The sequence below is a fragment of the Channa argus genome, chromosome 16 (genome assembly GCF_033026475.1).
Source record: "Channa argus isolate prfri chromosome 16, Channa argus male v1.0, whole genome shotgun sequence".
Taxonomy (NCBI): Eukaryota; Metazoa; Chordata; class Actinopteri; order Anabantiformes; family Channidae; genus Channa; species Channa argus.
Window position 1 is genome coordinate 20,486,181 of NC_090212.1, and position 13,277 is coordinate 20,499,457.

At 37.6% G+C, this 13,277-nt stretch overlaps 1 protein-coding gene across 9 annotated transcripts in view; it reads left to right on the top strand.

Moving 5' to 3' along the window:
- Positions 1 to 12,397, top strand: part of klc1a (kinesin light chain 1a) — a 41,738-nt gene extending 29,341 nt beyond the window's left edge. For 4 of the 9 annotated variants that reach the window (XM_067479044.1, XM_067479040.1, XM_067479042.1 and 1 more), the window contains exons 14-16: positions 4,063 to 4,193; positions 6,668 to 6,734; positions 7,998 to 12,397. In XM_067479044.1, coding sequence (XP_067335145.1) covers positions 4,063 to 4,193; positions 6,668 to 6,734; positions 7,998 to 8,063 — 264 coding nt within the window. In that variant the 3' untranslated portion in view covers positions 8,064 to 12,397. Of the gene's footprint in view, positions 1 to 25; positions 2,673 to 4,062; positions 4,194 to 6,667; positions 6,827 to 7,997 lie in introns of those variants that run through there. The other 5 variants (XM_067479046.1, XM_067479045.1, XM_067479047.1 and 2 more) reach the window with 3 other exon arrangements.
- Positions 12,398 to 13,277: the final 880 nt, after the last annotated feature.

The window sequence follows — 13,277 nt, forward strand, 5'->3', positions numbered from 1 at the left end:
ACCTCTGCTCCTGTCTGACTGGCAGGCATAACTCCAGATGCCTTGTAATGGTTCTAAAACCTTGTCTTCTGCATGACGGATGCCTCGCCTCACCTCGCCTCCAACCCTTCAGCTTTGCAGTTTTCTTCAGCTCTGACTTCCCCCCTTCTTTTTCCTCCCTACCACCTCCGGGTTCTGGTAGGATTCTTCATGCCAGGTTGAACCAGGGTGATAATGTTGCTCCTACGCCTTCCTCTCTGCTGTGTTTGGGAATGAGGAGTGGGCTGGGGTGGGAAATGTGGAGACACTCTCTGCATCTAAATCCAAATTTCTGTTTCCTAGTTGTTTTGTGAAGCACCCAACTGTGTGTGGGAGAGGAATGGGATGACGTTTCTTTATGGCAACAATAAACTTGTGCTTCTTACCTTGTTTGACTTTTAAAACTACCCTCTTTCTCTGCTTCCTATCTTTCTGTCACTCTGCAGTGTCTTTAAACTGTACTCTCAGTTTGGCTGTAGACTCATTTAGAAGGCTTTTGAAAGAACTATGTGAACATGCAGACGTTATGACCTAAAGCCTGCTTCCTGCCTTAAAGCTTAACTCTCTCCATTTTAACCTGGACTCTATTCTGTATCGCACTTACTTTGATCAGCTGCGTTTTTAAGCTGAGTTTATTTGCTTGCAAACAAACAAAACCACTTAAGACAACTCTATTTGAAGTTTTGGGACGATTCACACCAGTTTTAACATATAAGTCATTGATGATTGCAATGCAATCAAGCAATGGTTAATCCGGGTCAATAGACCTCTGACCATAAAGATCAGTGGTTTAAGAAATAAAGAAATAATTTACTTAAGTAAACGTTTCATTACCACAGTAAATTACTGTTAAAACTACAAGTTTTATCAAAAAAGTACTAGCCCCAAAAATACTTTAAGTACCAAAATTAAAGTTACTATTTCACATTAAGGATAAATATCTTGATGTATGATGACATGGTTGTGGGAGCAGACTGTTATTTTTGATTCTTAGCCTGTTTGCTCCCTAATGTCAGAAACCGAGAGCAGTTTTCTCATTGACTATCAAGTTTGGCCAGAGGTGTAAAGTAACTACAGTAGAGAGATTTAGGGTTAGATACAATATTCAAACTAGAAAGTATTTCTACTTTGAAGGTTTTGATTTAGAACTAATTAATTAATTACTTTTCAGACTGAGATTGATAAAACCAAATGTATAATACAAACACTGTGAAATTCAGAAATACATTGCAGCATGTGAAGTAATTAAATATTGTTACCAGCTGCAACACTGAAGTGGTGAAGGTCAATGCAGCAATAATTATAATCAGAAAATATCATTCACTTTGTTTGAACACTGAATAACCTTGTAGAGATCAAATTTAGCAGAACTAAACTAATAAAAAAATGCTTTTCTGTTGAGTAATTAATGTGAGCTGGTTGTCCAAATCAAAATTCTATTTAGAAAAGAAGGAAGAAGTGATGAATAAAGGGAAGCGTCCACACATTTGATCCCATCTCCCAAAAGACTATTACACAGAAAAATGCATTTGACATTTTGATCAACCTGTATGACAACACTATGCTTTGGGTCTTTATCCACCATCTTTGTCAGACTTTTCAGCATAACAGACATTACAGACTGGAAATGAGTCTGGACTTTAAATAGAGAACAACTGTGACCACCTGACGTGTTTTTCTCACATTACGACAACTGGACACTACTTACTGGTCAGTTAAGACAAAGACATTTTTCAGTTGGTCAGTGAGTTGGAGAAAAAGACCATTTGCATCAACTCACTGATAAAAGACTTGAGTTTCTCCTACATCTTGTCAAGACCACCGTGACACAAGCTTTCCTCAGCTCAACCTTCTCTCCTTCTTTTCTTTGCACTGACACAAAACACGTGTGACTCGAAACAGCGTCCTTTGTGGCATTGATTCAAAGGTGTAAAATGATGAGAGTTAAAGCTTTGAAATCTCCCCTTTATATTTCGTATCTGTCAAAATTCCAAGTTTTGTGTCTGTCCTCTGCAGCCCATGCAGTTCAACTTAACATAAATCTCTGAACTCATTAGTGGTGACTTGAAACATCTTCAGCTCATAGTGACCTTGCTGTAAATAACATAGGCGTATCTTGTCAGCATGATCAAGAACACAGTTGATTCTGCTCCTGTTAGGTTAGTCATTAGTGTGTCACTGTGCTCTGTCTCACCTGTTCACGATATTTGACTAAACTACAGTATTCTGCGATGTCAAGAAGAGGACACATTAAAGGTAACAGGTTCGATGCACAATGGATGTGAAATTGTAGCAATACAGACGACATCTCATATAATTTGATTCAAAGCTTCAGCTGTAGATGGTTTTCCAATAAATATCAAAGTTAGCCGGGGAAAAAAAAGTGAAACTTTCAGTGCATACAGAGCTTAAACATTGTGCATCCAGCCCGTTTACCTTCTGTATATCTTTGTAAATATATGTAATCGTGGGTGGGGGGGGGTCGAAGCAACTAACCAGTGTTGCATTTGTTGGAAGTTCGGGAAATTAAATGGCCTCCTCATCTCTTTTCTTGGCTCCTGCTACTAATTTCCTGCGTGTCCTGTCCTGTTTGTGCATCTTACAGTTTGTCTTTCTTAAATTCTAATAAAACCTAAACTCTCTGCTCACCTGAACCTGTGTCTGTTGCCTCTTTGTGTGTTCCCTCTCTTTTCTGTGCGACCCTCATACCTCTCAGCACTAACTAAACTAATTATTAGAAAAGTTATTTTAGCAAATCCCTTTAGCAGTTTACATATTTTGTATATTTAATTTTATTGGTAATATCCTATTAAAAAGGTTACTAATGCATCAACAAATGTAAAAACATGTATTAAATACTGCATACTCTATAGATTTCAGCAGGCTGCTTTACATGATTGTTACTACTACTAAATACTACTTTGTGTACTAAAGCTATACCAAGCTCAGTGTAGCTCAGCCAGAGACATTTAACTGTGATGCACAGAGATGTTGTCATACTTTCCAAAATCAGAGAAGTTGTGGCTCAATGAGATTTGATTTCACATAGTTTGGCTGTAATGTTTCCCACTGTGCTCATCTTTAAATCAACTTATCTGAATATCATATTTCTCCTCCTGTATTGGACTTCTGTTTGGCTTTACTTAGCCATGTTTTATGTTGTTGTTCAGTGGGTGCCAATAGTTTCCCTCAGCTTCCTGTAATTACTCCAAACCATACAAAAAGTGTTTTCATTAGGTGACTGAGGTCAGACATTCCCTTCGCATTTATAAGCGACTATTTACATTCAGGTGGACAACTTTTACTGTTTGGTTGCATGCAAATATAGCTCGGCGAGAACAAAACCATTAAAGGTAGTTCATCAAAAAACATAAAGGTAAAATGGCAATGTCAGTTCAGTGATGACTTAACCCTGCCGAGTTTGTCTAATTGCTGTGAATGTGTTTAAAAAAAAAACAGCTGCCCGTATATTGTGATATACGTTTACCATCACCAAGTTCTGATTGAATCTATTAGCAGCCTCCAAACATACAATAACTAAGGCTCAGCTGCTTATTTTGTACCCTACAGAAACAGACATAGCCCTGATTATGTAGAGTTAATCAAGAACAGCACCTTGCTGAATAAAACTGTCCCAGGTAGTGGGTTGGAACTGGATACATTCAATAGAAACATTACATAAACACAATAGTGTTCTGACTTGTTAGGAGAGTCCGACTGAGCTTCCCTCATACAACCTTAAACCCCAGGTCAAGGTAAAATCTCCTCCTCACTAACAGTTGCAGCATAAATGCAGAATTGTGCCTGCAGGTGCACTGTGTGAGTGCAAAGCCATTTAAAGTGCAATATACAAAAATATTGTGTTAGTAGCTTTACTAGTGTGCAGGTGAGTGAGCATCTGCGTTATTGCATTAAGCTGGCATTGGACCAGTGGACACAGTTGTTGTTGTTGTTGTTGTTGTTGTAGTGTGTATTTGCCCTCTATATGTCTATAGCTGTGAAAACCTGTGCGCATGACTTTAACCCTGAGATGTTTCCTGTTAGGATGGCTCTGGATCACTGAAGAGGAGCGGCTCCTTCAGCAAACTGCGAGCATCGATCCGTCGCAGCAGCGAGAAACTCGTCCGCAAACTGAAAGGCGGCTCCTCACGAGACAGTGAACCCAAAAACCCTGGGTAACTACCCTGTCCCTTCACACACCCTGATCCCTGTTTGACTTTGCAATAGGTGACTCTCACTTTATGCAGTGGAGGCCCTCCAGCCCTCCAGCCCTCAGCTCTGCGGTGGGTATACTAACCAAAAACAAAAGAAGAGATTCACCTTACATTGCTGTTGGTGATGTAAAGTGGTGTAGCTCTAAAGCGGTTTGCACAAAAAAATGATGTACAGAGCTTTAACCGGCACATCGGTCTCTTTCCCATTGCATTAGTTTTCACAATTATTCTCCTCACGGTGTCTCACAGTATCAGTGGCACTGCTTTGTGACCGGCGCCAGAGTATTAGGGCCACTGAAAAAACATTACGATAGATGAAGGATAAAGCTGTATCTTTCTAAACATTAGTAACATTTCAAGGAAACATTTGTAACACTTAAGTAAAAAAGGTAAAAATTAAAGTGAGAAATACTTTGTATTTTAAAAAATTGGAAAAAGAAAAAATACATAACATTTTAAGACAAAAGGTGGGATGGCACTGGCTGAACCCAAGCAACAGCCCATTCCCCTCCCCAGCTGTGCAGCGCTGGTCCCAAGCCCGGCAGAAATTGGGGAGGGTTGCGTCAGGTCAATGATCCGCTGTGGCGACCGTGAACTTAAAGGATAAATAAATAAATACATTTTAAGACAAAATGCATAAAAGGCTTAATATTTCAACAGTATTCATAGACTTTGCAGGTGTAAGTTATGTCCTGACAAAATGTCAAGAAAAATATTGCAGTATTATGAGAAGTTATTTATATCTGTATATTTTGTAATATCTTGTGATATAACTGTAATCTTTTGAAAAAATCACTCTCTAACATTTTGAGGAAATAGTGTGATCTTTAAGTTCCCTTAAATATGAACAATTTAAGGGAAACGGGTTGTCTGTTAAGGGGTAAAATCTGGGGAAAGGGGTATGTATGAAATGTTACATACAATGTTACAACTACTTCAAAGAAATAGATGTAATATTTTGGAAATTGCTTCTATTGGAGCAACTATTCTAAATACTGAACAATACACAAAAAAAGAAATGTGCTGTGTTTTAAAAATGTCTTGAAAAAGTATAGTGTAACATGAAGGAAACAGTCGCAACACACCTCCGGTAGGAAGAGGACAGCAGAAAGAACATTGTAGATGCCAGCAGAGCACTACTATTAAAAAACAGTGGCCCCTAATGCTTCATTGCTGCAACTTTACCTGAACATCATTAGAACAGAAAAAACAAAGTCTGTGCATAATAAGCAGATTGAATTAATGCAATGGGAAATTAAAACTACTGCACTCGTGCTGTAACTGGTGATGTGTAGAAAAAGCATCTGCAGTGAGACGAACTACTAATGTCTGCTTTTGAAATGCCTTTATGCTTATTATGCCAGTCAAACTTCTAATAGTTACATCTATTTATTTCCTTTTTTTTTTCTGTGGACTATTTATTTCACTTTGAAATATAGTTCAGCTTTTGGATTTTTATTATTTTGTGTCTTGATGAATTTGACTTTGACAAGCCAAATTGACTTCATGGCTGTTGTGAATTTTTGCTTCTAAATAAATAGTTTTACTTAAATGTCTACTTGCATGCCTCATCTGTGTCCTCACTGGTTTCAGTTTCCCTTTCTGTGTGGCTCTTTTCTGTGGCTTGTTATGGATATGATGATGAAAGTTGTCATCATAGTTCTGGCTGAACTCAGTGTCTCTTTAGGATGGACATGTTCTGGCGTCTAACTGAAGTTTTGGCTCAGGCATAAATGTTGGTGCATGAACTTTACTGACAAACACTGTACATATCAGTCTACAGCTCAAAAAGTGCCGGGTAACAACTTCACCCAAAGATCTTGGTGCCACTTGATTTATTTATCTCATGGTATAAGCTATTAATGAGTTTGGGGAATTTTAGGTTGCAAGTTTGTTTAAAAAATCTGTGGCTGATGATTTAGTCATCAGTAAAACCAAAATAACAAACCCCAATGTTGAGCCGTCCTCAATAAAACGAAGTGTTGCATTTCATAATGTACCCAAGGTTTTTACAGCAAATCGCATAAGTTATGATTTGTTAATACGCAAATCTTCTTCTTCAGCAGCAAGTCAGAGGTGAAATAGTCGAAACTGATGAATGAAAATGCTATAAAAGCGAAGAATTGTCATGAAAGAGGAGAATAAAGATCAGCCTCAGAGATTTTACACAACCTGGCAACCGAAAGATCTTTACTTAAACGTGAAAACATTAAACAGAAAGTGGTATGAAAACTTTCAAATTTCCTAAACAGGAAGAGAAAAAGTTGACTTGTATGAAAAAGTCACTGATGTCATTAACAAACACATAGTGTACTAGTTTACCTCTGAGCTAAACTCCTCACCCCTGACTCTCCACCACCCCCTCACCTCTGACCTCTTGATCCCCTTACCCTGCCACCTTCACCCCACCTTGCATGTCACTGCTCTGAGTGCAGCATGAAGCGAGCCAGTTCTCTGGGGGTTCTTAACGTGGCGGACAAGGCTGCGAGTGACCACAACCAAGTAAGGAGCCAAACTCTGAGTGTCCAGAAGTATCTGCAGAAGGTCTGAGGGTTTCTGGGAAAGGTCAAAGTTAAACCCCTTAAAACTCGAAAGTATGAAAATATTGTATTGTACTGGATGCAAACTTTCATTTATCAAGCAAATATTTAAGCTTTTCCCTTGTTCCGGCTTCTTATCTATAACAATTTGCTGCTTTATTTTTCTGATTAAGGTTTTCAGACGGTGTTTGAATGAAAACAATGTACATGTATCAATGAAAATAATTTAGACTAGACATGTAATAGCCAAATAATCAAATTTAATACAGTTTATGGACCAAATTATGAATTGATTAGGCCTGCTTATGAAATAACTGACTGATAGACGAAGCCTTAACTTGGTCGCAAAATGCACTGGGTATCTAAAAACCTGCAGTAGTCAGTGTGGTTACTACATAGTGCTCATGTATTCGAACTACCCTCGGAAAACAAGGAACATCCTATATGTCCTTTAGATACTATTTAACTCTTACATCAAATATTTGGATATCAATACTTACTTAATATTAATCACTTTTAATTTTTTAACTTTCAAATAAGATTTTTTTTTTGGATTCTACTTGTAAATGTTCATTAACATTAGATAGTGTCCTAATATTTGCTGTACAGTAAAGCTGATAGCAGGAAACTTTTCGGAGGTACTGTTACTGCCAGTGAGGGGAGAAGGCAAGAAAGTGATTTTGCTAATTTTATTCCCTCCCAGTTCATCAGGACGGTTATAAAACAAACCATCGCATAGTGTTTTGCAGATACTTTTGAACCCAGCATTCTCTGTTATATATTCTCCTTTTGTATCTTTATAAACTGGAGTGTTTTTTTGCTGCAGGCGGCCGTGTCAGGTTTAACATCAGTGTGACTCACAGACTTAACCTCACGCCATCATTATTTTTCACTAATCAACACAAATAATTAACACGGAGAATGTTTAAGAATCCTTTTTTGTTTGTTTGTTTGTTTCACCAAGAAGAAAATCACTTTACATACATTTCCAGGATTTCTTGGGTTTCTTTTTTAGCATGAATTGTTACCAGTGTGAATTATTACCCACAGATAAAGTCAAATCACACGTGGACATTGTCCTGCAGCAGCACAATTAATATATATATATAAGAGCAAAGTTCTTGTTTTGTGAAAATATGGTGAATATTGTGAGAGAGAATATTTTCAGTGAGCGATCTACGTGTCTGTTCTTCATCTCATTCCCTCTCATTACTTCTTTCTCCAGGAACGAAATAATCGTCTGAGTAAAACTCGAGACCTGAGTGCCAGCCACTCTAATCTGGCACGTTGAAGGTTTTGGACTCTGAAGAGGTGAAGGATGCACACTTCCTGTCCTGCATCGTCCCACCTGAACGTCGTCAGTCCCTCCTTGGTGTAAATAGCCATAAGTGAAAGCTTTGTATCTTCCACATCCACACCCAGTGCTCACTGCACAGGTTTTAATCTTCTATTGCACTTTTAAGGCTCTGTGCTCTCAGAGGGGGATTAGTGGTTTTATCGTTGTTTTTTTTTGTTGTTGTTGTTGTTTCTGTCAGTACATATCGAGGCGCAGGATTGCCTGCTGGATACTTTTGATTTGAGGTTATAAATGATGCGTGTGCACTGTACGTGAGTGTGTGTTGGCATGAGTGATTAGCCTGTCAGATCATTTTGCTTGAATGCAGCTGCTGATGCAGAAAAAAGTCTTAGTTTCAGAAACATTTCTCATTTAGAGGCAAAAACCATATTGAACTGGCCCAGTTAAACTATAGTGGCTGAAGAGAAAAAGGTCAGTTCACTGACAAAGGACTGTTCGAAAGTCTGCGTGAAGCCCTCAACGTTCTAATGTCCAAACGCTCACATGAAGCAAGTCAAATCAATGAAATGGCGTCAATTGTACCAAAGAGTTTGAAGGTCTGTTTTATATTTGCATTTCCATTTGCATTATGGGACAAACAAGGGACGTCCAGGCCCTAAGTGAACCTCACTATACATCTTTAACCTGTGTTATATTTTGTTTTTTCCTTTTTTTTTTGTCCCGGATTTTGAGTTGTGTCATGTCTTAAGTTGGTGAAAAAAAATAGGATAAAATGGCTAAATGTAGTGGATTAGAAGTACAGGTACCTGAATAATGTACTAAGGGACAATACTGGAGTAAATGTACTTTTCACAACTGTGTGAACCCGCTTTGAATGTTATCTCCCTCGTTTGTCCTTATTACCATAGATGACGACTGGCTTATCAATGGCTTCATAGGCCGTTAATGTTGGCTCAGTAGGTCTTTATCGTCAGCTAAGGAGGCCATTTCCATTGATATTTGAATGCACGGTTGCACAGTTCAGACGTGCCAGGTGCCAGGTCATCTTCCACTGTTCCACACTCAAATCAAGTCATACAGTCCAATATCACTAATACAAATGTGCCCAAAAGGTCTCTACTGTCTGAACTGGGCTTGTGATTGGTTGAGCTTTAGCTTTGGAGCAAATAGTGCAACACATCTCAAATGCTTCTTGGCTTCTTGGTTTTCAAATGCATCTGTTGTCCCTGCAATGTTCTCTCCGGCGTCAATTACAGCTTTAGCCTTACGTGTATGAGGTTTGGTGTTTACACTTTGGGTTTTGTACATTGTATTTTGAGTTTTATCTCTTTTCCTTGCACTGCCTTGTTTTTGGCCTCAAATAAAGAGGCAGGATCATTTCTTTTAGTGGCACATGAAGGCTGGCCGACACATTCTCAGGATCAAGGCTGTAGTTTCACACACTGATGATGATAATGATGATGATGATGATGATAATGATGAAGAAGACATTATGAACACATTTACACATTAATACCGTCTCCAGCTATGAAAGGAGAAATGTTACAACCTGTTTATTCATGACAGCAGTTCACTATGTGAGTAGCGGGAACAAACCCAACCAAAAAGAATACTTTATAGTAATATTAATATAACAATTATGCAGGAATGATTCCTAAACATTTTCAGAAAAGATTTAAGCTGCAGGTGTACTATCACCAAAATAAGAGGGGGGAGAGAGGAGAACTCCTTCCAAAGCTAGTAGGAGATAGTTTAGTAAATATTAATGAGTGTAGGGGTTATTTCAAAGTGGAAATAATTCAACCTTTGCATCACAGAATCACGCAATACTTAATTTAGAATAATAATAATAATAATTTAGAAAGTTTAAGCGACAGTCTTTCACATTAGGATTTCACATTTCATACCATCGCCATTCTACTTTCTGTTAGTTAAATGAGATTCACCAGTGCATTCTTGCTATTTAAGGTGGTCCCAAGCCATTTAATCAGAAATGGCAACGCTTCACGTCATCATTTTTCAAAATGTGTGACTAGGTACCATTTATCATCTTTTAAACAAAATGTAGAAAAGAAGGTTCATTTTAACTAATCTAATGAACATTCAGGCCTTTTTGAGGATCGGTGAAATTGCTTTGTCAGAAACCTTTGTCTTTATTAGAAAATCAAACTTTATTAGAATATCACACTGTTGACCTATAGCCATCTGAATCGCCTCCTCCTCCCACTCCTCCCTTTCCAAAAGTGGGAGAGCCTACGGTGTCCAACTGCATCGAGTACCAATATGTCAAGTTTAGAAATTGAACTTTGGTAACATATTAAGTGTCTAAATTCATGAGTCTTTGCTTCCATGTAAGCAAAGAAATATTGTTACATCTTCTGCAAATTGGTAGCTTTTAATGGCAATCTTAACTTTATGGGGGGGGAAAGCTATTGCAGTCGGACTGCAGCATGGTGTGAGCAGGATACTTAAATCTTAAACACAGCACCTTTAACTAACACCAGAGCGTTTGGAACATCATAATTCCACACCTGGATATTCTTCTCTTCTTCTTTTACAATAAACAAAAGAAGCAGCCCTGAAATGTAAATGAATAACATTCATGCATTGGTTTTCTCCTCTGTCGGCAATAATTTAGTCACATTTAAACATGGTGATTTATTTAACGTCAGCTGTTTTATTTTGGAATGAAATTCTTATATTTTTCTTTATAATGATGATTTTATTCACACTGATGTTACAGCTACTTGTTGACTGTTGATCAGTCTGTTCATTAACCTGCTTGTTTTTTTTTTTGTTTGTTTTTTTTTAATGTGGGTTTATTGTCTTCATATAGAACCTCTGGAAAGTAACGAGGCACATAATTTAACAATGTCTAATGGTTTTAATGATCTTGGAAACAGTTTGGGCAACAAACTGCAGCCCAGTGCGTCACATGACAGAGGACAGGCTACAGACCTCAGAGGGTTCATGGAGGACGACTTAAAATCTGTCCTCAACAGTTTTTCAATGCACCAAATGAATTCTGAGTGGCGATAATGATGATGTGAATGTAATTTTTTTTCTGCGTGAAGGTGAAGACCTCAATCCATCATTTTATTTTTATGTAAGTTTAATGTAATGTCTCCTGTGGGGAGCAGTGATCTCGATGTACAATTTTAGATATGGATACAAAACAGTTCTGTGTTACTTTTTTAGATTGAAGGGTAAAAAGGGGCAAATATGACCTGTAATGCTCTCTGTCATCGTAAACGCTGTAACATGGAGACACCTGATAATTCACTCTAATTAGAATAAATGCTAAATATGCTGCATTGTTAATTTTGTCATTAGTCAAAAGATTGCGGGTAGAAAACCACATCCCATACACACATTAGGCTAGAAGGTGCCGAGATTTGGTTAATTAAACATGTGCACCTGTTAATGTATATGATAAATTATATACAATGAATCATTTCTCTGAGTCAAAAGTTGTTTGGTCTATAAAATATCAGAAACTAGTGACAATTTTTGTTATGTCGTAAAATAAAAAGTACGGATTTACAGAACAGGTGAAAACCAGAGAAAATCCTCACAATGATGAAGCGGTGACTAGGAAATTATTAGCATTTTAAACCAAGTTCCATCCAAGTTTCCTGACACGTGTTGACAGAAGTTGCAGTTGAAAAAAAATAAACTGAACCTGGAAGTTTAGTTCAGATTTTAATGTTCCCTCTCTGGATAAATTGTAATGACTTTGGTTGAAAGTTCAGGATCCTTCACTAGTCAAACAGCAACATTGTTGAAAAGTTTACCAGGGTAAATTAGTTTCAATCACTTGTATTTAATTAGTTGTCTGTCTAATAACATAACGAGAATCACAGACTGAAATCTTTGCTCCTGACTGGTTACCATGGCAACACAGTGAGGCTGCACCATCCTCATGAACTACAGGATTTAAAATCAAGCTGCACATGTGCTTCTAGTTTTGGGTGTGTATTAAATATTTATCAACACTTTGTTTCTAAAAGCACAACTCTGCCGTCCATGTTATGTATGAAACAAAACTGTCCTCGGTGTATGATGTTTATACAGTAAAGATGAGACTGGCGTTTGTCCTGTGTAAACTGCTGCTCTCCCACATGTTGTCTCCACCCGGGCTGGTAATCCTCACAATAACGGCGATAGCAGATGGGCAGTGAAGATTCATTTACACCTATACAAAACATGCTTATGTCTCGAATTGCACTGTAATTCTGCAAACTGAAGTGCTGTGTTATACATTAACATTGGTGATTGTTGTTAATGTACAACTTATAGGTATTTGATGAATAAAACATACAAAGTCATCTTTTCTAATGTCATTTTCTTTTCTGTCTGATGTGTAGTTGACAGAGGGGGAGACATTGTAATTAAGTCGGTGTAGAGGTGATCTTACTCGAATCTGATGCTCATGACGCTTCAGCACATACTTCACTCCGGAGATCGTTGTTAGACAAACGTTGAACATTTATAGTACTTGCTTCTCAACTTAGCTGATGACAGATCAATTGTACATACAACTTTAAGTACAGTAGTCTTACAAGCACGTTCACTAGCAGTTTCATCAAACAAGTTTCTCAGAGTATGTCTGAACTCACAGAACTTGCAGAACTCGGTAAGAAACCGTTTGCCTCTACAGCTACACACAGAACCTTTTTCTTCTACCACAGATGTCTCCTACATTCAGTCTAATTAATTAATCTTCAGGTTTCCACAACACATTGTTAAATTTGGGATAATATCAATCATTAAATACGATATACAGAATACAGTAATTTTTGTATGGTAGAGTGCATAGATGTTCAGCAGAGATTAACTGAATACATGACAGTCACTGATACCTCGGTCAGCAGTCTGCTCATTTTCTTGCCAAAGGAGATCGCTCTTGTTGCACAGAAGAGATTCTTTGTACTCTGAAACATTGGCCCTATTTACAGTACTCAAATACGATATTGAGAATTTCCATGTTGTGTTGTTTAGAACCAGCACGATCAATGGTTTACTCATCAATGTATCAATAATTGAATCCAATTATAATCCAATAATTGTATAGATACATTATTCTGAAATTGGCCAGAGTGAATTCTTCTATTTTGATGCTTATAGTTTTGTAATTTTGCTGAAAGCCTGAATATTTTAATTTCTACAGAAACTTTTTAAATTGATAATTTTATTAATTGCCTATTT